This window comes from Electrona antarctica, assembly GCF_951216825.1.
Source record: "Electrona antarctica genome assembly, contig: scaffold_620, whole genome shotgun sequence".
NCBI classification, from domain to species: domain Eukaryota; kingdom Metazoa; phylum Chordata; class Actinopteri; order Myctophiformes; family Myctophidae; genus Electrona; species Electrona antarctica.
Window position 1 is genome coordinate 29,614 of NW_027638592.1, and position 25,387 is coordinate 55,000.

The 25,387-nt window shown below is 41.1% G+C and overlaps 1 protein-coding gene across 2 annotated transcripts in view; it reads right to left on the minus strand.

Annotated features, from left to right (window-relative positions):
- Positions 1–22,140, minus strand: part of cldn12 (claudin 12) — a 46,135-nt gene extending 23,995 nt beyond the window's left edge. The window contains exons 1-3 of one of the 2 annotated variants that reach the window (XM_079530815.1): positions 22,074–22,140; positions 20,862–21,082; positions 13,630–14,283 (exon numbers count right to left, since the gene is read on the minus strand). In XM_079530815.1, coding sequence (XP_079386941.1) covers positions 13,630–13,848 — 219 coding nt within the window. In that variant the 5' untranslated portion in view covers positions 13,849–14,283; positions 20,862–21,082; positions 22,074–22,140. Of the gene's footprint in view, positions 1–13,629; positions 14,332–20,861; positions 21,083–22,073 lie in introns of both variants that reach the window. The other variant, XM_079530814.1, reaches the window with a different exon arrangement.
- Positions 22,141–25,387: the final 3,247 nt, after the last annotated feature.

A 25,387-nucleotide genomic window follows, 5' to 3' on the forward strand; every position in this document is an offset into this window, starting at 1 on the left:
ACTTTAAAACGTATCATATGTTTATATATCACTGTTAACAACTTTAAAACGTATCATATGTTTATATATCACTGTTAACAACTTTAAAACGTATCATATGTTTATATATCACTGTTAACAACTTTAAAACGTATCATATGTTTATATATCACTGTTAACAACTTTAAAACGTATCATATGTTTATATATCACTGTTAACAACTTTAAAACGTATCATATGTTGCATCAACTGCACAGGCCTGCTGCATCCAATAATACATATATCAGCTACTAGTCCACTAGTCCACTAGTCCAGTGGTCCAGTGGTCCACTAGTCCACTAGTCCACTAGTCCAGTGGTCCACTAGTCCACTAGTCCACTAGTCCACTAGTCCAGTGGTCCAGTGGTCCACTAGTCCAGTGGTCCACTAGTCCACTAGTCCACTAGTCCACTAGCCCAGTGGTCCAGTGGTCCACTAGTCCAGTGGTCCACCAGTCCACTAGTCCACTAGTCCAGTGGTCCAGTGGTCCACTAGTCCAGTGGTCCACTAGTCCACTAGTCCAGTGGTCCAGTGGTCCACTAGTCCAGTGGTCCACTAGTCCAGTGGTCCAGTGGCCCACTAGTCCACTAGTCCACTAGTCCAGTGGTCCACTAGTCCACTAGTCCAGTGGTCCACTAGTCCAGTGGTCCAGTGGCCCACTAGTCCACTAGTCCAGTGGTCCACTAGTCCAGTGGTCCACTAGTCCAGTGTTCTGCTACATCCAATAATACATATATCAGCTACTAGTCCACTAGTCCAGTGGTCCACTAGTCCACTAGTCCAGTGGTCCACTAGTCCAGTGTTCTGCTACATCCAATAATACATATATCAGCTACTAGTCCAGTAGTCCACTAGTCCACTAGTCCAGTGTTCTGCTACATCCAATAATACATATATCAGCTACTAGTCCACTAGTCCACTAGTCCAGTGTTCTGCTGCATCCAATAATACATATATCAGCCACTAGTCCACTAGTCCAGTGTTCTGCTGCATCCAATAATACATATATCAGCTACTAGTCCAGTGTTCTGCTACATCCAATAATACATATATCAGCCACTAGTCCAGTGTTCTGCTACATCCAATAATACATGTATCAGCCTACTAGTCCAGTGTTCTGCTACATCCAATAATACATATATCAGCCTACTAGTCCAGTGTTCTGCTGCATCCAATAATACATATATCAGTCCACTAGTCCAGTGTTCTGCTACATCCAATAATACATATATCAGCCTACTAGTCCAGTGTTCTGCTGCATCCAATAATACATATATCAGCTACTAGTCCAGTGTTCTGCTGCATCCAATAATACATATATCAGTCCACTAGTCCAGTGTTCTGCTACATCCAATAATACATATATCAGCCTACTAGTCCAGTGTTCTGCTGCATCCAATAATACATATATCAGCTACTAGTCCAGTGTTCTGCTACATCCAATAATACATATATCAGCTACTAGTCCAGTGTTCTGCTACATCCAATAATACATATATCAGCTACTAGTCCAGTGCTCTGCTGCATCCAATAATACATATATCAGCCTACTAGTCCAGTGTTCTGCTACATCCAATAATACATATATCAGCTACTAGTCCAGTGTTCTGCTACATCCAATAATACATATATCAGCTACTAGTCCAGTGCTCTGCTGCATCCAATAATACATATATCAGCCTACTAGTCCAGTGTTCTGCTACATCCAATAATACATATATCAGCTACTAGTCCAGTGTTCTGCTACATCCAATAATACATATATCAGCTACTAGTCCAGTGTTCTGCTACATCCAATAATACATATATCAGCTACTAGTCCAGTGTTCTGTTACATCCAATAATACATATATCAGCTACTAGTCCAGTGTTCTGCTACATCCAATAATACATATATCAGCCCACTAGTCCAGTGTTCTGCTACATCCAATAATACATATATCAGCTACTAGTCCAGTGTTCTGCTACATCCAATAATAAATATATCAGCCTACTAGTCCAGTGGTCCACTAGTCCACTAGTCCAGTGTTCTGCTGCATCCAATAATACATGTATCAGCCTACTAGTCCAGTGTTCTGCTACATCCAATAATACATATATCAGCTACTAGTCCAGTGTTCTGCTACATCCAATAATACATATATCAGCCTACTAGTCCAGTGGTCCACTAGTCCACTAGTCCACTAATCCAGTGTTCTGCTGCATCCAATAATACATATATCAGCTACTAGTCCAGTGTTCTGCTACATCCAATAATACATATATCAGCCTACTAGTCCAGTGGTCCACTAGTCCACTAGTCCAGTGTTCTGCTACATCCAATAATACATATATCAGCTACTAGTCCACTAGTCCACTAGTCCAGTGTTCTGCTGCATCCAATAATACATATATCAGCTACTAGTCCACTAGTCCAGTGTTCTGCTGCATCCAATAATACATATATCAGCTACTAGTCCACTAGTCCACTAGTCCAGTGTTCTGCTGCATCCAATAATACATATATCAGCTACTAGTCCACTAGTCCACTAGTCCAGTGTTCTGCTGCATCCAATAATACATATATCAGCTACTAGTCCAGTGTTCTATTACATCCAATAATACATATATCAGCTACTAGTCCAGTGTTCTGCTGCATCCAATAATACATATATCAGCTACTAGTCCAGTGTTCTGCTGCAGCCAATAATACATATATCAGCCTACTAGTCCAGTGTTCTGCTACATCCAATAATACATATATCAGCTACTAGTCCAGTGTTCTGCTGCATCCAATAATACATATATCAGCTACTAGTCCAGTGTTCTGCTACATCCAATAATACATATATCAGCCTACTAGTCCAGTGTTCTGTTACATCCAATAATACATATATCAGCTACTAGTCCAGTGTTCTGCTACATCCAATAATACATATATCAGCTACTAGTCCAGTGTTCTGCTACATCCAATAATACATATATCAGCCACTAGTCCAGTGTTCTGCTGCATCCAATAATACATATATCAGCTACTAGTCCAGTGTTCTGCTACATCCAATAATACATATATCAGCCTACTAGTCCAGTGTTCTGCTACATCCAATAATACATATATCAGCTACTAGTCCAGTGTTCTGCTGCATCCAATAATACATATATCAGCTACTAGTCCAGTGTTCTGCTACATCCAATAATACATATATCAGCCCACTAGTCCAGTGCTCTGCTGCATCCAATAATACATATATCAGCTACTAGTCCAGTGTTCTGCTGCATCCAATAATACATATATCAGCCCACTAGTCCAGTGCTCTGCTACATCCAATAATACATATATCAGCCTACTAGTCCAGTGTTCTGCTACATCCAATAATACATATATCAGCTACTAGTCCAGTGTTCTGCTACATCCAATAATACATATATCAGCTATTAGTCCAGTGCTCTGCTACATCCAATAATACATATATCAGCTACTAGTCCAGTGTTCTGCTACATCCAATAATACATATATCAGCTACTAGTCCAGTGTTCTGCTGCATCCAATAATACATATATCAGCCCACTAGTCCAGTGCTCTGCTACATCCAATAATACATATATCAGCCTACTAGTCCAGTGTTCTGCTACATCCAATAATACATATATCAGCTACTAGTCCAGTGTTCTGCTACATCCAATAATACATATATCAGCTATTAGTCCAGTGCTCTGCTACATCCAATAATACATATATCAGCCTACTAGTCCAGTGTTCTGTTACATCCAATAATACATATATCAGCTACTAGTCCAGTGTTCTGCTGCATCCAATAATACATATATCAGCTACTAGTCCAGTGTTCTGTTACATCCAATAATACATATATCAGCTACTAGTCCAGTGTTCTGCTACATCCAATAATACATATATCAGCCCACTAGTCCAGTGTTCTGTTACATCCAATAATACATATATCAGCTACTAGTCCAGTGTTCTGCTGCATCCAATAATACATATATCAGCTACTAGTCCAGTGTTCTGCTGCATCCAATAATACATATATCAGCTACTAGTCCAGTGTTCTGCTACATCCAATAATACATATATCAGCTATTAGTCCAGTGCTCTGTTACATCCAATAATACATATATCAGCTACTAGTCCAGTGTTCTGCTACATCCAATAATACATATATCAGCTACTAGTCCAGTGTTCTGTTACATCCAATAATACATATATCAGCTACTAGTCCAGTGTTCTGCTGCATCCAATAATACATATATCAGCTACTAGTCCAGTGTTCTGCTACATCCAATAATACATATATCAGCTACTAGTCCAGTGTTCTGCTACATCCAATAATACATATATCAGCTACTAGTCCAGTGTTCTGCTGCATCCAATAATACATATATCAGCCCACTAGTCCAGTGTTCTGCTGCATCCAATAATACATATATCAGCCCACTAGTCCAGTGCTCTGCTACATCCAATAATACATATATCAGCCTACTAGTCCAGTGTTCTGCTACATCCAATAATACATATATCAGCTACTAGTCCAGTGTTCTGCTACATCCAATAATACATATATCAGCTATTAGTCCAGTGCTCTGCTACATCCAATAATACATATATCAGCTACTAGTCCAGTGTTCTGCTACATCCAATAATACATATATCAGCTACTAGTCCAGTGTTCTGCTGCATCCAATAATACATATATCAGCCCACTAGTCCAGTGCTCTGCTACATCCAATAATACATATATCAGCCTACTAGTCCAGTGTTCTGCTACATCCAATAATACATATATCAGCCCACTAGTCCAGTGTTCTGCTGCATCCAATAATACATATATCAGCCCACTAGTCCAGTGCTCTGCTACATCCAATAATACATATATCAGCCTACTAGTCCAGTGTTCTGCTACATCCAATAATACATATATCAGCTACTAGTCCAGTGTTCTGCTACATCCAATAATACATATATCAGCTATTAGTCCAGTGCTCTGCTACATCCAATAATACATATATCAGCTACTAGTCCAGTGTTCTGCTACATCCAATAATACATATATCAGCTACTAGTCCAGTGTTCTGCTGCATCCAATAATACATATATCAGCCCACTAGTCCAGTGCTCTGCTACATCCAATAATACATATATCAGCCTACTAGTCCAGTGTTCTGCTACATCCAATAATACATATATCAGCTACTAGTCCAGTGTTCTGCTACATCCAATAATACATATATCAGCTATTAGTCCAGTGCTCTGCTGCATCCAATAATACATATATCAGCCCACTAGTCCAGTGTTCTGCTACATCCAATAATACATATATCAGCCTACTAGTCCAGTGTTCTGCTACATCCAATAATACATATATCAGCTACTAGTCCAGTGTTCTGCTACATCCAATAATACATATATCAGCTACTAGTCCAGTGTTCTGCTGCATCCAATAATACATATATCAGCCCACTAGTCCAGTGCTCTGCTACATCCAATAATACATATATCAGCCCACTAGTCCAGTGCTCTGCTACATCCAATAATACATATATCAGCTACTAGTCCAGTGTTCTGCTACATCCAATAATACATATATCAGCTACTAGTCCAGTGTTCTGCTACATCCAATAATACATATATCAGCCTACTAGTCCAGTGTTCTGTTACATCCAATAATACATATATCAGCTACTAGTCCAGTGTTCTGCTGCATCCAATAATACATATATCAGCTACTAGTCCAGTGTTCTGTTACATCCAATAATACATATATCAGCTACTAGTCCAGTGTTCTGCTACATCCAATAATACATATATCAGCCCACTAGTCCAGTGTTCTGTTACATCCAATAATACATATATCAGCTACTAGTCCAGTGTTCTGCTGCATCCAATAATACATATATCAGCTACTAGTCCAGTGTTCTGCTGCATCCAATAATACATATATCAGCTACTAGTCCAGTGTTCTGCTACATCCAATAATACATATATCAGCTATTAGTCCAGTGCTCTGTTACATCCAATAATACATATATCAGCTACTAGTCCAGTGTTCTGCTACATCCAATAATACATATATCAGCTACTAGTCCAGTGTTCTGCTACATCCAATAATACATATATCAGCTACTAGTCCAGTGTTCTGCTGCATCCAATAATACATATATCAGCCCACTAGTCCAGTGTTCTGCTGCATCCAATAATACATATATCAGCCCACTAGTCCAGTGCTCTGCTACATCCAATAATACATATATCAGCCTACTAGTCCAGTGTTCTGCTACATCCAATAATACATATATCAGCTACTAGTCCAGTGTTCTGCTACATCCAATAATACATATATCAGCTACTAGTCCAGTGTTCTGCTACATCCAATAATACATATATCAGCTACTAGTCCAGTGTTCTGCTGCATCCAATAATACATATATCAGCCCACTAGTCCAGTGCTCTGCTACATCCAATAATACATATATCAGCTACTAGTCCAGTGTTCTGCTACATCCAATAATACATATATCAGCCTACTAGTCCAGTGTTCTGCTACATCCAATAATACATATATCAGCTATTAGTCCAGTGCTCTGCTACATCCAATAATACATATATCAGCCTACTAGTCCAGTGTTCTGTTACATCCAATAATACATATATCAGCTACTAGTCCAGTGTTCTGCTGCATCCAATAATACATATATCAGCTACTAGTCCAGTGTTCTGTTACATCCAATAATACATATATCAGCTACTAGTCCAGTGTTCTGCTACATCCAATAATACATATATCAGCCCACTAGTCCAGTGTTCTGTTACATCCAATAATACATATATCAGCTACTAGTCCAGTGTTCTGCTGCATCCAATAATACATATATCAGCTACTAGTCCAGTGTTCTGCTGCATCCAATAATACATATATCAGCTACTAGTCCAGTGTTCTGCTACATCCAATAATACATATATCAGCTATTAGTCCAGTGCTCTGTTACATCCAATAATACATATATCAGCTACTAGTCCAGTGTTCTGTTACATCCAATAATACATATATCAGCTACTAGTCCAGTGTTCTGCTGCATCCAATAATACATATATCAGCTACTAGTCCAGTGTTCTGCTACATCCAATAATACATATATCAGCTACTAGTCCAGTGTTCTGCTACATCCAATAATACATATATCAGCTACTAGTCCAGTGTTCTGCTGCATCCAATAATACATATATCAGCTACTAGTCCAGTGTTCTGCTACATCCAATAATACATATATCAGCTACTAGTCCAGTGTTCTGTTACATCCAATAATACATGTATCAGCTACTAGTCCAGTGTTCTGTTACATCCAATAATACATATATCAGCTACTAGTCCAGTGTTCTGCTGCATCCAATAATACATATATCAGCTACTAGTCCAGTGTTCTGCTACATCCAATAATACATATATCAGCCACTAGTCCAGTGTTCTGCTGCATCCAATAATACATATATCAGCCACTAGTCCAGTGTTCTGCTGCATCCAATAATACATATATCAGCCTACTAGTCCAGTGCTCTGCTACATCCAATAATACATATATCAGCTACTAGTCCAGTGTTCTGCTACATCCAATAATACATATATCAGCTACTAGTCCAGTGTTCTGCTACATCCAATAATACATATATCAGCCTACTAGTCCAGTGTTCTGCTGCATCCAATAATACATATATCAGCTACTAGTCCAGTGTTCTGCTACATCCAATAATACATATATCAGCTACTAGTCCAGTGTTCTGCTGCATCCAATAATACATATATCAGCTACTAGTCCAGTGCTCTGCTACATCCAATAATACATATATCAGCCTACTAGTCCAGTGTTCTGCTACATCCAATAATACATATATCAGCTACTAGTCCAGTGTTCTGCTACATCCAATAATACATATATCAGCTACTAGTCCAGTGTTCTGCTACATCCAATAATACATATATCAGCTACTAGTCCAGTGTTCTGCTGCATCCAATAATACATATATCAGCTACTAGTCCAGTGTTCTGCTGCATCCAATAATACATATATCAGCTACTAGTCCAGTGTTCTGCTGCATCCAATAATACATATATCAGCTACTAGTCCAGTGTTCTGCTGCATCCAATAATACATATATCAGCTACTAGTCCAGTGTTCTGCTGCATCCAATAATACATATATCAGCTACTAGTCCAGTGTTCTGCTACATCCAATAATACATATATCAGCTACTAGTCCAGTGTTCTGCTGCATCCAATAATACATATATCAGCTACTAGTCCAGTGTTCTGCTACATCCAATAATACATATATCAGCTACTAGTCCAGTGTTCTGCTACATCCAATAATACATATATCAGCTACTAGTCCAGTGTTCTGCTACATCCAATAATACATATATCAGCTACTAGTCCAGTGCTCTGCTGCATCCAATAATACATATATCAGCCACTAGTCCACTAGTCCAGTGTTCTGCTACATCCAATAATACATATATCAGCTACTAGTCCAGTGTTCTGCTACATCCAATAATACATATATCAGCTACTAGTCCAGTGTTCTGCTACATCCAATAATACATATATCAGCTACTAGTCCAGTGTTCTGCTACATCCAAGAATACATATATCAGCTACTAGTCCAGTGTTCTGCTACATCCAAGAATACATATATCAGCTACTAGTCCAGTGTTCTGCTACATCCAATAATACATATATCAGCTACTAGTCCAGTGTTCTGCTGCATCCAATAATACATATATCAGCCTACTAGTCCAGTGTTCTGCTACATCCAATAATATATATATCAGCTACTAGTCCACTAGTCCACTAGTCCAGTGTTCTGCTGCATCCAATAATACATATATCAGCTACTAGTCCACTAGTCCACTAGTCCAGTGTTCTGCTGCATCCAATAATACATATATCAGCCTACTAGTCCAGTGTTCTGCTACATCCAATAATACATATATCAGCTACTAGTCCACTAGTCCACTAGTCCAGTGTTCTGCTGCATCCAATAATACATATATCAGCTACTAGTCCACTAGTCCACTAGTCCAGTGTTCTGCTGCATCCAATAATACATATATCAGCCTACTAGTCCAGTGTTCTGCTACATCCAATAATACATATATCAGCTACTAGTCCACTAGTCCACTAGTCCAGTGTTCTGCTGCATCCAATAATACATATATCAGCTACTAGTCCACTAGTCCAGTGTTCTGCTGCATCCAATAATACATATATCAGCCTACTAGTCCAGTGTTCTGCTACATCCAATAATACATATATCAGCCTACTAGTCCAGTGTTCTGCTACATCCAATAATACATATATCAGCCTACTAGTCCAGTGTTCTGCTGCATCCAATAATACATATATCAGCTACTAGTCCAGTGTTCTGCTGCATCCAATAATACATATATCAGCTACTAGTCCAGTGTTCTGTTACATCCAATAATACATATATCAGCTACTAGTCCAGTGTTCTGCTACATCCAATAATACATATATCAGCCCACTAGTCCAGTGTTCTGCTACATCCAATAATACATATATCAGCTACTAGTCCAGTGTTCTGCTGCATCCAATAATACATATATCAGCTACTAGTCCAGTGTTCTGCTACATCCAATAATACATATATCAGCTACTAGTCCAGTGTTCTGCTACATCCAATAATACATATATCAGCTACTAGTCCAGTGTTCTGCTACATCCAATAATACATATATCAGCTACTAGTCCAGTGTTCTGCTACATCCAATAATACATATATCAGCTACTAGTCCAGTGCTCTGCTACATCCAATAATACATATATCAGCTACTAGTCCAGTGTTCTGCTACATCCAATAATACATATATCAGCTACTAGTCCAGTGTTCTGCTACATCCAATAATACATATATCAGCCACTAGTCCAGTGTTCTGCTACATCCAATAATACATATATCAGCTACTAGTCCAGTGTTCTGCTACATCCAATAATACATATATCAGCTACTAGTCCAGTGTTCTGCTACATCCAATAATACATATATCAGCTACTAGTCCAGTGCTCTGCTACATCCAATAATACATATATCAGCTACTAGTCCAGTGCTCTGCTACATCCAATAATACATATATCAGCTACTAGTCCAGTGCTCTGTTACATCCAATAATACATATATCAGCTACTAGTCCAGTGTTCTGCTACATCCAATAATACATATATCAGCTACTAGTCCAGTGTTCTGCTACATCCAATAATACATATATCAGCCACTAGTCCAGTGTTCTGCTACATCCAATAATACATATATCAGCCACTAGTCCAGTGCTCTGCTACATCCAATAATACATATATCAGCTACTAGTCCAGTGCTCTGCTACATCCAATAATACATATATCAGCTACTAGTCCAGTGCTCTGCTACATCCAATAATACATATATCAGCCTACTAGTCCAGTGTTCTGCTACATCCAATAATACATATATCAGCTACTAGTCCAGTGTTCTGCTGCATCCAATAATACATATATCAGCTACTAGTCCAGTGTTCTGCTGCATCCAATAATACATATATCAGCTACTAGTCCAGTGTTCTGCTGCATCCAATAATACATATATCAGCTACTTGTCCAGTGCTCTGCTACATCCAATAATACATATATCAGCCCACTAGTCCAGTGTTCTGCTGCATCCAATAATACATATATCAGCTACTAGTCCAGTGTTCTGCTACATCCAATAATACATATATCAGCCTACTAGTCCAGTGGTCCACTAGTCCACTAGTCCAGTGTTCTGCTGCATCCAATAATACATATATCAGCCTACTAGTCCAGTGTTCTGCTACATCCAATAATACATATATCAGCCTACTAGTCCAGTGGTCCACTAGTCCACTAGTCCAGTGTTCTGCTGCATCCAATAATACATATATCAGCCTACTAGTCCAGTCCAGACTGGTGGTTTCATTTGTATTGGTGCCGAGTGCGAAGCTTGAACAATAGGTTAATTGTGGACCGCTACAGATAAACTGTGGATATTAACCTACCAATAAGGACCCAGGCCAAATGCCATTGCCCAGTACACCAAAGTGTGAATGCAATCGCATCAAATAGCGTGGTTGGTGAGAAGAAAGTATACAGTGGGTCGCCGTGCGCATATATGGCACATCTCTCTCCTGTTTAGGTAATAAAGGGCATATATGGCACATCTCTCTCCTGTTTAGGTAATAAAGGGCATATATGGCACATCTCTCTCCTGTTTAGGTAATAAAGGGCATATATGGCACATCTCTCTCCTGTTTAGGTAATAAAGGGCATATATGGCACATCTCTCTCCTGGTTAGGTAATAAAGGGCATATATGGCACATCTCTCTCCTGTTTAGGTAATAAAGGGCATATATGGCACATCTCTCTCCTGTTTAGGTAATAAAGGGCATATATGGCACATCTCTCTCCTGTTTAGGTAATAAAGGGCATATATGGCACATCTCTCTCCTGTTTAGGTAATAAAGGGCATATATGGCACATCTCTCTCCTGTTTAGGTAATAAAGGGCATATATGGCACATCTCTCTCCTGTTTAGGTAATAAAGGGCATATATGGCACATCTCTCTCCTGTTTAGGTAATAAAGGGCATATATGGCACATCTCTCTCCTGTTTAGGTAATAAAGGGCATATATGGCACATCTCTCTCCTGGTTAGGTAATAAAGGGCATATATGGCACATCTCTCTCCTGTTCAGGTAATAAAGGGCATATATGGCACATCTCTCTCTTGGTTAGGTAATAAAGGGCATATATGGCACATCTCTCTCCTGTTTAGGTAATAAAACACCCTTGACTGCATTCCGTTGTCACTGCGCCTGCATGCCGACAATGTGCGCACGTGAACTTGTATTAGCCTACATTATAACATGACATTTATTATACACCTGGAAAAAATAGCCACTCTACAAGATCACACCTGGTTGTGGACACCTCTATAGGTCTGACTCTGCTATTATTTTCTGTGCAGGACTTGCCAAGTCGCCAGAACAATGGTAGTGTCTATCACTTTAAAATTATATGGAGAGAAAAGTCGAGAGTCAGGATTTTGAGATTTAGGCACATAGTGTGACATGCTGACAGACAATGAAAGAAACATGTTCCACTGGGAACACAATTTAGGTGGCTTTTAAAATGCAGTACTTATTCCTTCATTAAAAAATATGATTGGCACCTTTCAAGTGTAAATATAAAATCAAATATAATACAGCCTACAATTGAAACCTGGTACTGCAGTGATTTTATCCTGTGTTCAATGCGTTTCTGCGTCTGTGTGTGGACAGATATCTGTCGTATGGGTGTGTGTGGACAGATATCTGTCCTATGGGTGTGTGTGGACAGATATCTGTCGTATGGGTGTGTGTGGACTCATATCTCTGTCGTATGGGTGTGTGTGGACTCATATCTCTGTCGTATGGGTGTGTGTGGACTCATATCTCTGTCGTATGGGTGTGTGTGGACTCATATCTCTGTCGTATGGGTGTGTGTGGACTCATATATCTGTCCTATGGGTGTGTGGACTCATATCTGTCCTATGGGTGTGTGTGGACTCAGATCTGTCCTATGGGTGTGTGTGGACTCATATCTCTGTCGTATGGGTGTGTGTGGACTCATATCTCTGTCCTATGGGTGTGTGTGGACTCATATCTCTGTCATATGGGTGTGTGTGGACTCATATCTCTGTCCTATGGGTGTGTGTGGACTCATATCTCTGTCGTATGGGTGTGTGTGGACTCATATCTCTGTCCTATGGGTGTGTGTGGACTCATATCTGTCCTATGGGTGTGTGTGGACTCATATCTGTCCTATGGGTGTGTGTGGACTCATATCTGTCCTATGGGTGTGTGTGGACTCATATCTGTCCTATGGGTGTGTGTGGACTCATATCTGTCCTATGGGTGTGTGTGGACTCATATCTGTCCTATGGGTGTGTGTGGACTCATATCTGTCCTATGGGTGTGTGTGGACTCATATCTGTCCTATGGGTGTGTGTGGACTCATATCTGTCCTATGGGTGTGTGTGGACTCATATCTGTCGTATGGGTGTGTGTGGACTCATATCTGTCGTATGGGTGTGTGTGGACTCATATCTGTCCTATGGGTGTGTGTGGACTCATATCTCTGTCGTATGGGTGTGTGTGGACTCATATATCTGTCGTATGGGTGTGTGTGGACTCATATCTGTCGTATGGGTGTGTGTGGACACATATCTCTGTCCTATGGGTGTGTGTGGACTCATATCTGTCCTATGGGTGTGTGTGGACTCAGATCTCTGTCCTATGGGTGTGTGTGGACTCATATCTCTGTCCTATGGGTGTGTGTGGACTCATATCTCTGTCCTATGGGTGTGTGTGGACTCATATCTGTCCTATGGGTGTGTGTGGACTCATATCTCTGTCGTATGGGTGTGTGTGGACACATATCTCTGTCGTACTGTATATGGGCAGGGATTTTATCTAAAACGGAGGCCGAAAATATCCGTTTTGCAAAAGATCCATATACGTGTATCCTGGGCCTTAGTGGACGGACACAACACTGCACTGAGCGGTAGTTACCTCTGAATCATAGTAGTAGCATCCCGAGTATCCGTCCTGCTTCACACACTTGGCCCACAGGCCGTCGTAGACGCTGACGTTCTTGGCGTTGCGGTTGAACGTCACCAGGCGCGTCACGCGCCACTGGGGGATGACCGTGGCCACGCCCATCCCGCCCACCGCCACCAGGGCCACGATGAACGAGAAAGCGTTGGTGGCGTGGATGTCCCGACACGACATGGCGGGCTAAAAACCAAAACTCCTCCTCCTCCGAAAGGGACGCGAGACCACTGGAGAACCGGTCCTGGAGACCACTGGAGAACCTGTCCTGGAGACCACTGGAGAACCGGTCCTGGAGACCACGAGAACCTGTCCTGCAGACCACTGGAGAACCTGTCCTGGAGACCACTGGAGAACCGGTCCTGGAGACCACGAGAACCTGTCCTGCAGACCACTGGAGAACCTGTCCTGGAGACCACTGGAGAATCTGTCCTGGAGACCACGAGAACCTGTCCTGCAGACCACTGGAGAACCTGTCCTGGAGACTGGAGACCACTGGAGAACCGGTCCTGGAGACCACTGGAGAACCTGTCCTGGAGACCACTGGAGAACCTGTCCTGGAGACCACTGGAGAACCGGTCCTGGAGACCACTGGAGAACCTGTCCTGGAGACCACTGGAGAACCGGTCCTGGAGACCACTGGAGAACCTGTCCTGGAGACCACTGGAGAACAATTTACAATTTAGTCATTTATCAGACGCTCTTAACCCATTTTGACCTGAGATCAGATTCTAAAAAATGTCTTCTACATCCTGACAGTTTTCTGAAAAAGCTATGTTTCTATGTCAGTCGTTCAGACCTACAAGCTCGTAGCATGCCACTCGGTGGTGCGCTATGAGCTTGTAGATCTGCTATTTTTCAATAGCTAAAGTATAACATAATGCTTAGTTAAAACACCAAATGGGTTCCCGCCCAGAATGGATTAATCCAGAGCGATTTACATTAAGCAAGAACAAAAAGCTTGGCAATACACAAGTAAGACGCGCGAATACATAAAACGTAGTTATCATGAAACATGCGTAAGCTAAGAACGTAACAGTGGAATATCTATAATGAAACTATACAACTATACTATACTATACTATACTATACTATACTATAAAGTGCTATGACTACATACAATGCAATTCTAGTGCTGAATACGTAACATGCTATAAGTCCGTATTTCAATTTCAAGGACCCCCAGTTTGACATGCATTAGTCTACGGACCCCCATTTAATGGCATTTATATCTCTGGGGACCCCCGATTTATATTGTAAAATCAATGTTAATTTAACTCTGAGAGTGTATAAATGGACCTGTTGGGGTCCATTTGAACACTTCTCAGAGTTACAGACCCATAAGGGTCCTAATTATCACTTAGCTGGGGACCCCCCCTGGAACTCCTCCCATCAAGGACCCCTGGGAGTCCCCAGACCCCCTGGAACTCCCTCAAGGACCCCTTTGGGAACCGCGGCCGTAAACAATACGGTCTCATTACTGCTAAAGTTAACTAACTAGAAGTGTGTCGCACAGCTGACCTAATATCTGCTCTACTGTCCTGCACACACAATGCTCTGCTGTCAGCAGCACACACTGCGTACAGGGCCGTGCACACGCACGCACGCACGCACGCACGCACGCACGCACGCACGCACTACAGTACACCACACTCCACTATCTCCTATTGAACCACATAGAGCACAGAGGTCCTGACGTCACCCATTCTTCCCCTGGTTTGTGGAAGTTTTGTTTTTTTTCCTATGGAGAATAAAGGCTCATACATAGTCGGTGACCACCGAACTACAACATGACATCACTGAGGTGACCACCGAACTACAACATGACATCACTGAGGTGACCACCGAACTACAACATGACATCACTGAGGTGACCACCGAACTACAACATGACATCACTGAGGTGACCACCGAACTACAACATGACGTCACCGAGGTGACCACCGAACTACAACATGACATCACTGAGGTGACCACCGAACTACAACATGACGTCACCGAGGTGACCACCGAACTACAACATGACGTCACCGAGGTGACCAACGAACTACAACATGACATCACTGAGGTGACCACCGAACTACAACATGACGTCACCGAGGTGACCACCGAACTACAACATGACGTCACCGAGGTGACCAACGAACTACAACATGACATCACTGAGGTGACCACCGAACTACAACATGACGTCACCGAGGTGACCACCGAACTACAACATGACGTCACCGAGGTGACCAACGAACTACAACATGACGTCACCGAGGTGACCACCGAACTACAACATGACGTCACTGAGGTGACCACCGAACTACAACATGACATCACTGAGGTGACCACCGAACTACAACATGACACCGCCACCGCCTAGCCCTTCTCTCTGTTTTTACTCACCACCGCTCAACGTTATTTCAACTCCGGTGGTCACCTCACCACCGGAGCGGTGGTCACCTCACCACCGAAAATCCAGACTATGTATGTAATGTATGTAACATTACCAGGGGTCCTCGGGGGAGTTCCAGGGGGTCCCCAGCTAAATGTTTGTAACCAAATGGACCCTTATGGGTCTGTAACTCTGAGAGTGTACAAATGGAACCGTTAAATTAACATTGATTTTACAATATAAATTGGGGGTCCCAGAGATATAAATGCCATTAAATGGGGGTCCGTAGACTAATGCATGTCACACTGGGGGGTCCTTGAAATTAAACGGGTTGAAAATCACTGCTAGAGCCGTAAAAACCTTCTCTCATGGGGGTCCCTGGCATGTCTTTTCAAATGGGGGTCCCTGGCATGTCTTTTCTAATGGGGGTCCCTGGCATGTCTTTTCAAATGGGGGTCCCTGGCATGTCTTTTCAAATGGGGGTCCCTGGCATGTCTTTTCAAATGGGGGTCCCTGGCATGTCTTTTCAAATGGGGGTCCCTGGCATGTCTTTTCAAATGGGGGTCCGCGGGATAATTAGTGTCAATTTGGGGGTCCTTGACATGAAAAGGTTTGGGAACCCCTGGGTTAGGCAGCCTTTAGCCTCACATCAACTCTCTGGTTATTGTATCGATGTTGACATGGATACAATACAACTCTCTGGTTATTGTATCGATGTTGACATGGATACAATACAACTCTCTGGTTATTGTATCGATGTTGACATGGATACAATACAACTCTCTGGTTATTGTATCGATGTTGACATGGATACAATACAACTCTCTGGTTATTGTATCGATGTTGACATGGATACAATACAACTCTCTGGTTATTGTATCGATGTTGACATGGATACAATACAACTCTCTGGTTATTGTATCGATGTTGACATGGATACAATACAACTCTCTGGTTATTGTATCGATGTTGACATGGATACAATACAACTCTCTGGTTATTGTATCGATGTTGACATGGATACAATACAACTCTCTGGTTATTGTATCGATGTTGACATGGATACAATACAACTCTCTGGTTATTGTATCGATGTTGACATGGATACAATACAACTCTCTGGTTATTGTATCGATGTTGACATGGATACAATACAACACCTTATTGTATCGATGTTGACATGGATACAATACAACACCTTGAAAAATAGCAGATCTACAAGCTCATAGCGCGGCACTCGTCTGCTATTGTTGAAAAATCGTGAAAATGTGGCACAAATATTTATATATATTCTTTCAGAGCGAACGTTTTCAGCTCAACTCTTTGCTTCTGGGGGGGGGGGGGGGGGGGGTCTCTGGAACAACATATTTTCAGATGGGCGTCGGCGGCCGATTACATATTTTTGGGGGTCCTTGACGTGGAAATGCGGAATATCCCGTTCCGAATGAATTTTCATTCGGGTCTGGAGGGGTGGTGGTATATACCGTTTGAATCGCTATAGATCACCATATAAACACTTTATTCTGAATGCTACTGGGAGTTTAGAATACATATGTATTATTTTACACATGTCTGCCCTTAGTAGACTATAGTGCTTTATGCCCTGCATGTCCACTGCACTATTTTACCCATTAGAAAAATACAAATACACCAGTTTTTTTCCCCCATAATAAAATGCGCTATTTACAAACCCATCAGCGAATTACAGTGCCATTGCCAATTGCAGTGTCTGGGTGTATGGATGCTGTGTGTTTTAGTTCTGGGTTGTTTTGGGTGGAGGTCGCGTGTGGTTGCAGGGACTGTGCTTCAAAATAGATTGTTATTTTATTTTATCAGATAGGCTAATAGCTGTTAGTGTTGGGTCGGTTATTCATTTCTTACGGGATAACGGTTATGGTTTGGTTATGGTTTGGCCATCTCTATAGCCATCTCTATAGTCACTCTATAGTCATCTCTATAGTCATCTCTATAGTCACTCTATAGTCATCTCTATAGTCACTCTATAGTCACTCTATAGCCATCTCTATAGTCATCTCTATAGCCATCTCTATAGTCATCTCTATAGCCATCTCTATAGTCATCTCTATAGTCACTCTATAGTCATCTCTATAGTCACTCTATAGTCACTCTATAGTCACTCTATAGCCATCTCTATAGTCATCTCTATAGCCATCTCTATAGTCACTCTATAGTCATCTCTATAGTCATCTCTATAGTCACTCTATAGTCACTCTATAGTCACTCTATAGTCACTCTATAGTCATCTCTATAGTCATCTCTATAGCCATCTCTATAGCCATCTCTATAGCCATCTCTATAGTCACTCTATAGCCATCTCTATAGTCATCTCTATAGTCATCTCTATAGCCATCTCTATAGTCATCTCTATAGCCATCTCTATAGTCACTCTATAGTCATCTCTATAGTCATCTCTATAGTCATTCTATAGTCACTCTATAGTCATCTCTATAGTCACTCTATAGTCACTCTATAGTCACTCTATAGTCATCTCTATAGTCACTCTATAGTCACTCTATAGTCACTCTATAGTCACTCTATAGTCACTCTATAGTCATCTCTATAGCCATCTCTATAGCCATCTCTATAGTCACTCTATAGTCACTCTATAGTCACTCTATAGTCACTCTATAGTCATCTCTATAGTCACTCTATAGTCATCTCTATAGTCATCTCTATAGTCATCTCTATAGTCACTCTATAGCCATCTCTATAGTCATCTCTATAGCCATCTCTATAGTCACTCTATAGTCACTCTATAGTCACTCTATAGTCATCTCTATAGTCCAAAAAAATAAAAAATAAAAATATTTGTATGGTGTGTCCTATAAATCCATGTGGACGGGGCAGCTTAGGTGCATGACACATAAATAAAGAATCTGTCTGTCTGTCTGTCTGTCTGTCTGTCTGTCTGTCTGTCTGTCTGTCTGTCTGTCTGTCTCTATCTCTGTCTGTCTGTCTGTCTATCTGTCTGTCTGTCTGTCTGTCTGTCTGTCTGTCTATCTGTCTGTCTGTCTGTCTATCTATCTATATCTAGTGAGTCCAAAGTTAGATCTCGAATCAATGGTCATGTAAACAATATTGAGGAATAGGAATACTTGTATTCAGGTTCCATGTAAACAGTTGGGTGTGAATCTCTGTTCTGTGTAACCGAGGCCACTGAAACATGAGGCTTTTCAGAAAACTGTCAGGATTTAGAAGACATTTATAGAATCGTCCTCAGGTCTAAATGGGGATCATATGTTAAGGCTACATTTTAATAGTCAAACACATCAGTCGTTGTTTTGTGATCCAAGACTACTTTGATTGATTGATTAACAGTTTGCAGAATTACAGTACATTTCAAGCACAACTCAATACAAAGACACCGTAAAGCATTACACTTGTTTACAATAATAGGGTCCACCTTGTTCAATTCATCATAACATTTAGAGACGTAGCCTATAAATAGACAACTATATATACGGTGAACAAGGTTTAGCAGCATGTTATTCTTACTGCTGATATCTGATCATTAATATAATGTGGTCACACCGTTCGATCCACAGGCTTAGCATTCATGTAGTTGTTGGTAACTTGTAGATCAGTTATAATGTACCGTTCAATCCACAGGCTTAGCATTCATGTAGTTGTTGTTAACTTGTAGATCAGTTATAATGTACCGTTCGATCCACAGGCTTAGCATTCATGTAGTTGTTGGTAACTTGTAGATCAGTTATAATGTACCGTTCGATCCACAGGCTTAGCATTCATGTAGTTGTTGTTAACTTGTAGATCAGTTATAATGTACCGTTCGATCCACAGGCTTAGCATTCATGTAGTTGTTGTTAACTTGTAGATCAGTTCTTTTTTGCGGTGGCCGCTCATTGTGGTGAGCGTTATTTATGATCTCACTGTAGTAAACACTAAGCCGTTAATTATTATTATTATTAATATATTATACTCTAAGGTTCATCTCACTGTAAACACTACGCCGTTAGCCTGTTAGCATGTTAGCATTAACTGCTGCAACCTGTTGCTGCTGTTGTGACTCAGTGAGACACTTTATAGCCTCAAACTGCGACAGAACACTGATATAAATATCATTATAAAGTCCTTACCGGGTGTTTCATCATAACATTTAGAGACGTAGCCTATAAATAGACAACTATATATACGGTGAACAAGGTTTAGCAGCATGTTATTCTTACTGCTGATATCTGATCATTAATATAATGTGGTCACACCGTTCGATCCACAGGCTTAGCATTCATGTAGTTGTTGGTAACTTGTAGATCAGTTATAATGTACCGTTCAATCCACAGGCTTAGCATTCATGTAGTTGTTGTTAACTTGTAGATCAGTTATAATGTACCGTTCGATCCACAGGCTTAGCATTCATGTAGTTGTTGGTAACTTGTAGATCAGTTATAATGTACCGTTCGATCCACAGGCTTAGCATTCATGTAGTTGTTGTTAACTTGTAGATCAGTTATAATGTACCGTTCGATCCACAGGCTTAGCATTCATGTAGTTGTTGTTAACTTGTAGATCAGTTCTTTTTTGCGGTGGCCGCTCATTGTGGTGAGCGTTATTTATGATCTCACTGTAGTAAACACTAAGCCGTTAATTATTATTATTATTAATATATTATACTCTAAGGTTCATCTCACTGTAAACACTACGCCGTTAGCCTGTTAGCATGTTAGCATTAACTGCTGCAACCTGTTGCTGCTGTTGTGACTCAGTGAGACACTTTATAGCCTCAAACTGCGACAGAACACTGATATAAATATCATTATAAAGTCCTTACCGGGTGTTTGGAGAGAATATAAAGTCCTTAAGGTGTTTAGAGCGAATATAAAGTCCTTGCCGGGGTTTTAGAGACGTTTCAACGTGTTTTTCAGATGTTCAGCTGGTCGGTGAAGTTGTTGTTCTTCTTCCAACACACATGAACGTCCCTCAGCGTCTCCACTGCTATTACTGTACAAAGAAACAGTAGGAATACCAGACGAGTCGCCCCGCCTTGACCAACTTGACCAACCCCCCCCCATAAAGCATTACACTTGTTACCTTGTTCAATTCATCAAAACATTTAGAGACGTACAAATAGACACTTCTATATAGTCAAAGAACAGAACAGGAATTTATCATAAAGGAGGTAAAAAGGGAAAAGAAACATACAGTGAGGGGGAACAGGGGTGGGGGGATTCAGATTTTACGGGGGGCAGTTTTGCAGCCGTCCGTAGGTGCCCTTTAGTTAACAGTTACTTTAGTATTTCTCTGAAATCTGAAATGATCTTATATACACAGAGCCGGACTTACCGTTGGGCTAGGGTGGGCTGAAGCCCGGGGGCCCCCGACTAGGGGGGCCCCAAAAAAAAAAAAAAAAAAAAATATTTTTTCTTTTTTTTTTTTTTTTTAATTATAAAATTGTAAAGTGAAATCCAATTCAAGTGAAATGTGTGTATTGTTATTGTATTTAGGTTAAACCATTGAGAGCTTCTGCCTGCCTGCCTCTCTTTTTAGGGGCCTGGGTACCCCAAAATGAAAACAAAATAGCCCAAATTTTTTTCGGCCTCGCGGCTGCGCCGCTCGGCCAAATCGTGGGACGCGCGGCTCCGCCGCACGCCCCAAGGGGGGCCCTCAAATTTGCTCCAGCCCGGGGGCCCTCAGCAAGGTAAATCCGGCTCTGTATATACAGATTTATTTGATTGTATAGTAGTCGATCTCTAGTATAATCAAGGAACAATAACATGTCACAGAGACGGTGACTGCTTAATTAAGTTAATTTAGGACCTTCTATAGCAGTTCATTTCGTTTTTATTAAACATTTCTTCCATGTAGCCCATGTTTTGTAATGGCATCATCATGCTATTATGCCCGTGGATATACAGAGTGAACTTATAACAAGGATAAATTAATATGATAATACCTTTTATATAATCACCAACATGAATTATGTTTGTTTATTTACAGCTATAGGTAGAGTAGTGGGGCGAGGTGGAAAAGGTGGCGACCGTACCTGTTATTTACAGTTAGGTAGAGTAGTGGGGCGAGGTGGAAAAGGGGCGGCCGTACCTGTTATTTACAGCTAGGTAGAGTAGTGGGGCGAGGTGGAAAAAGGGCAACCCGCCGCGACCGTACCTGTTATTTACAGCTAGGTAGAGTAGTGGGGCGAGGTGGAAAAGGGGCGACCGTACCTGTTATTTACAGCTAGGTAGAGTCGTGGGGCGAGGTGGAAAAGGGGCGACCGTACCTGTTATTTACAGCTAGGTAGAGTAGTGGGGCGAGATGGAAAAAGGGCGACCGTACCTGTTATTTACAGCTAGGTAGAGTAGTGGGGCGAGATGGAAAAGGGGCGGCCGTACCTGTTATTTACAGCTAGGTAGAGTAGTGGGGCGAGGTGGAAAAGGGGCGACCGTACCTGTTATTTACAGCTAGGTAGAGTAGTGGGGCGAGGTGGAAAAGGGGCGACCGTACCTGTTATTTACAGCTAGGTAGAGTAGTGGGGCGAGGTGGAAAAGGGGCGATCGTAACTGTTACCAAAAGGAGCACAGCCTGTCACTTACAATGCAAGGCAAAAAATATACCCTGTGCACTTTTACAGTAGTAAAGGTGCCTTTCCATTCATTGTACTGTACACAGAATACCAAACGACACGCCCCCTGCGAAAAGTGTTAATATAGTACAGGGGTGTGCAACTGGCGGCCCAGGGGCCACATGCGGCCCCCACCTTCACTTAATGCGGCCCGCAGGTTAATATCAGAATACTGATATAGTATTGATTTCAGCTGTTTACAATTCCAAACCCGCTTTAATTACTTCATGACTATTAACATATATTAACATATATTAACATATATTAACATATATGACATATTAAATGACTAGTACTTAATGACTAGTATTAAAATGTTCTTGTCTTTTTGTGCCCAATGTAGTTATGTTAACAGTTTATAAAGTTAACATAACTATAGCTAAATTATGTTAACAGTTTATAAAGTTAACATAACTATAACTAAATGCATTTGAAATTCAATAAAAAGGTTACTTTTCAGGCTTCCAATTCAAAAATAGCAAAACAAATATTCAGGTTTTCAATTCAAATATAGCAAAAATAGCTGATCTACAAGCTCAAAACGTGTCGCATTGCGACGCGTTTTGAGCTTGTAGATCAGCAATTTTTGCTACGACAGTAATATGCACTGTGGCCCTCTGGAGTGAATGTGGAAATATATTGGCCCTCGCCATCGTCAAAGTTGCACCACCTCTGATATAGTTAGTATCTCCCTCCGTCTCCCTGATGAAATATGAAATGATCTGTAAACAGATTTATTTCATTGTCGATCTCTGGCTTCTCTCCTGTTCCATATGATCTATAGATCTGTTCTCTGCTGTTCCATATGATCTATAGATCTGTTCTCTGCTGTTCCATATAATCTATAGATCTGTTCTCTGCTGTTCCATATAATCTATAGATCTGTTCTCTCCTGTTCCATACAATCTATAGATCTGTTATCTCCTGTTCCATACGATATATAGATCTGTTCTCTCCTGTTCCATACAATCTATAGATCTGTTCTCTCCTGTTCCATATAATCTATAGATCTGTTCTCTGCTGTTCCATATAATCTATAGATCTGTTCTCTCCTGTTCCATACAATCTATAGATCTGTTCTCTCCTGTTCCATATAATCTATAGATCTGTTCTCTGCTGTTCCATATAATCTATAGATCTGTTCTCTCCTGTTCCATACAATCTATAGATATGTTCTCTCCTGTTCCATACAATCTATAGATCTGTTCTCTCCTGTTCCATATAATCTATAGATCTGTTCTCTGCTGTTCCATATAATCTATAGATCTGTTCTCTCCTGTTCCATATGATCTATAGATCTGTTCTCTCCTGTTCCATATAATCTATAGATCGGTTCTCTCCTGTTCCATATGATCTATATATCTGTTCTCTCCTGTTCCATATAATCTATAGATCTGTTCTCTCCTGTTCCACATGATCTATAACTCTGTTCTCCTGTTCCATGTGATCTATAGCTCTGTGCTCTGTGTGTTTCAGCAGGATGTGCCCATCCATATGATCTATAGATCTGCAGGGAAGGCGGGACTCGACAACATCCTCAGCGGTAAGATAGATAGACACCCATGCAGTGCTTCACAATGTGTGCTCTGGGGACACCTAGGGGCACTTCAGGGGGTTGCAGGTACATTTCACATGAAGGCACAACTCAATACAGAGACGGAAGTTACTTAAACCCTCATGTTTCTATATCAGTGGTTCTCACAGGGTTAAACCTCATGTTTCTATATCAGTGGTTCTCACAGGGTTAAACCCTCATGTTTCTATGTCAGTGGTTCTCACAGGGTTAAACCTCATGTTTCTATATCAGTGGTTCTCACAGGGTTAAACCTCATGTTTCTATATCAGTGGTTCTCACAGGGTTAAACCCTCATGTTTCTATATCAGTGGTTCTCACAGGGTTAAACCCTCATGTTTCTATATCAGTGGTTCTCACAGGGTTAAACCTCATGTTTCTATGTCAGTGGTTCTCACAGGGTTAAAACCTCATGTTTCTATATCAGTGGTTCTCACAGGGTTAAACCCTCATGTTTCTATATCAGTGGTTCTCACAGGGTTAAACCTCATGTTTCTATATCAGTGGTTCTCACAGGGTTAAACCCTCATGTTTCTATGTCAGTGGTTCTCACAGGGTTAAACCCTCATGTTTCTATGTCAGTGGTTCTCACAGGGTTAAAACCCTATGTTTCTATATCAGTGGTTCTCACAGGGTTAAACCCTCATGTTTCTATGTCAGTGGTCAGTCAAACATTTTCATGTCAAGGACCCCCAAATATATCTGTAATTGGCCGCCGACCCCCATCTGAAAATATGTTGTTCCAGGGACCCCCCCGGAAGCAAAGATTTGAGTTAAAGACGTTCACTCTGAAAGAATATATATTCAAACATTTCATGTGTATGTTATACTTTAGCTGTTGAATAATAGCAGATCTACAAGCTCCTAGCGCGACAACGCTAGGAGCTTGTAGATAGGTTTTTGTGTTTGTGAGTAAATGTACTGAAACAGTGTGTTGTTCTTTCTAGGTGACGTCCCTGAGCCGCCGTTCCCTAACCCTCCACTAGGGGACGTCCCTGAGCCGCCATTCCCCAGCCCTCCATTTCCAGGGTCAAAGGTCGTTCACAGGAGGAAGAAGAGACAGGTACACCTTTTAGGATAGAGAGAGAGAGAGAGGTTACACAGATAGGACAATTCAGAACAAGTTACACAGATAGGACAATTCAGAACAAGTTACACAGATAGG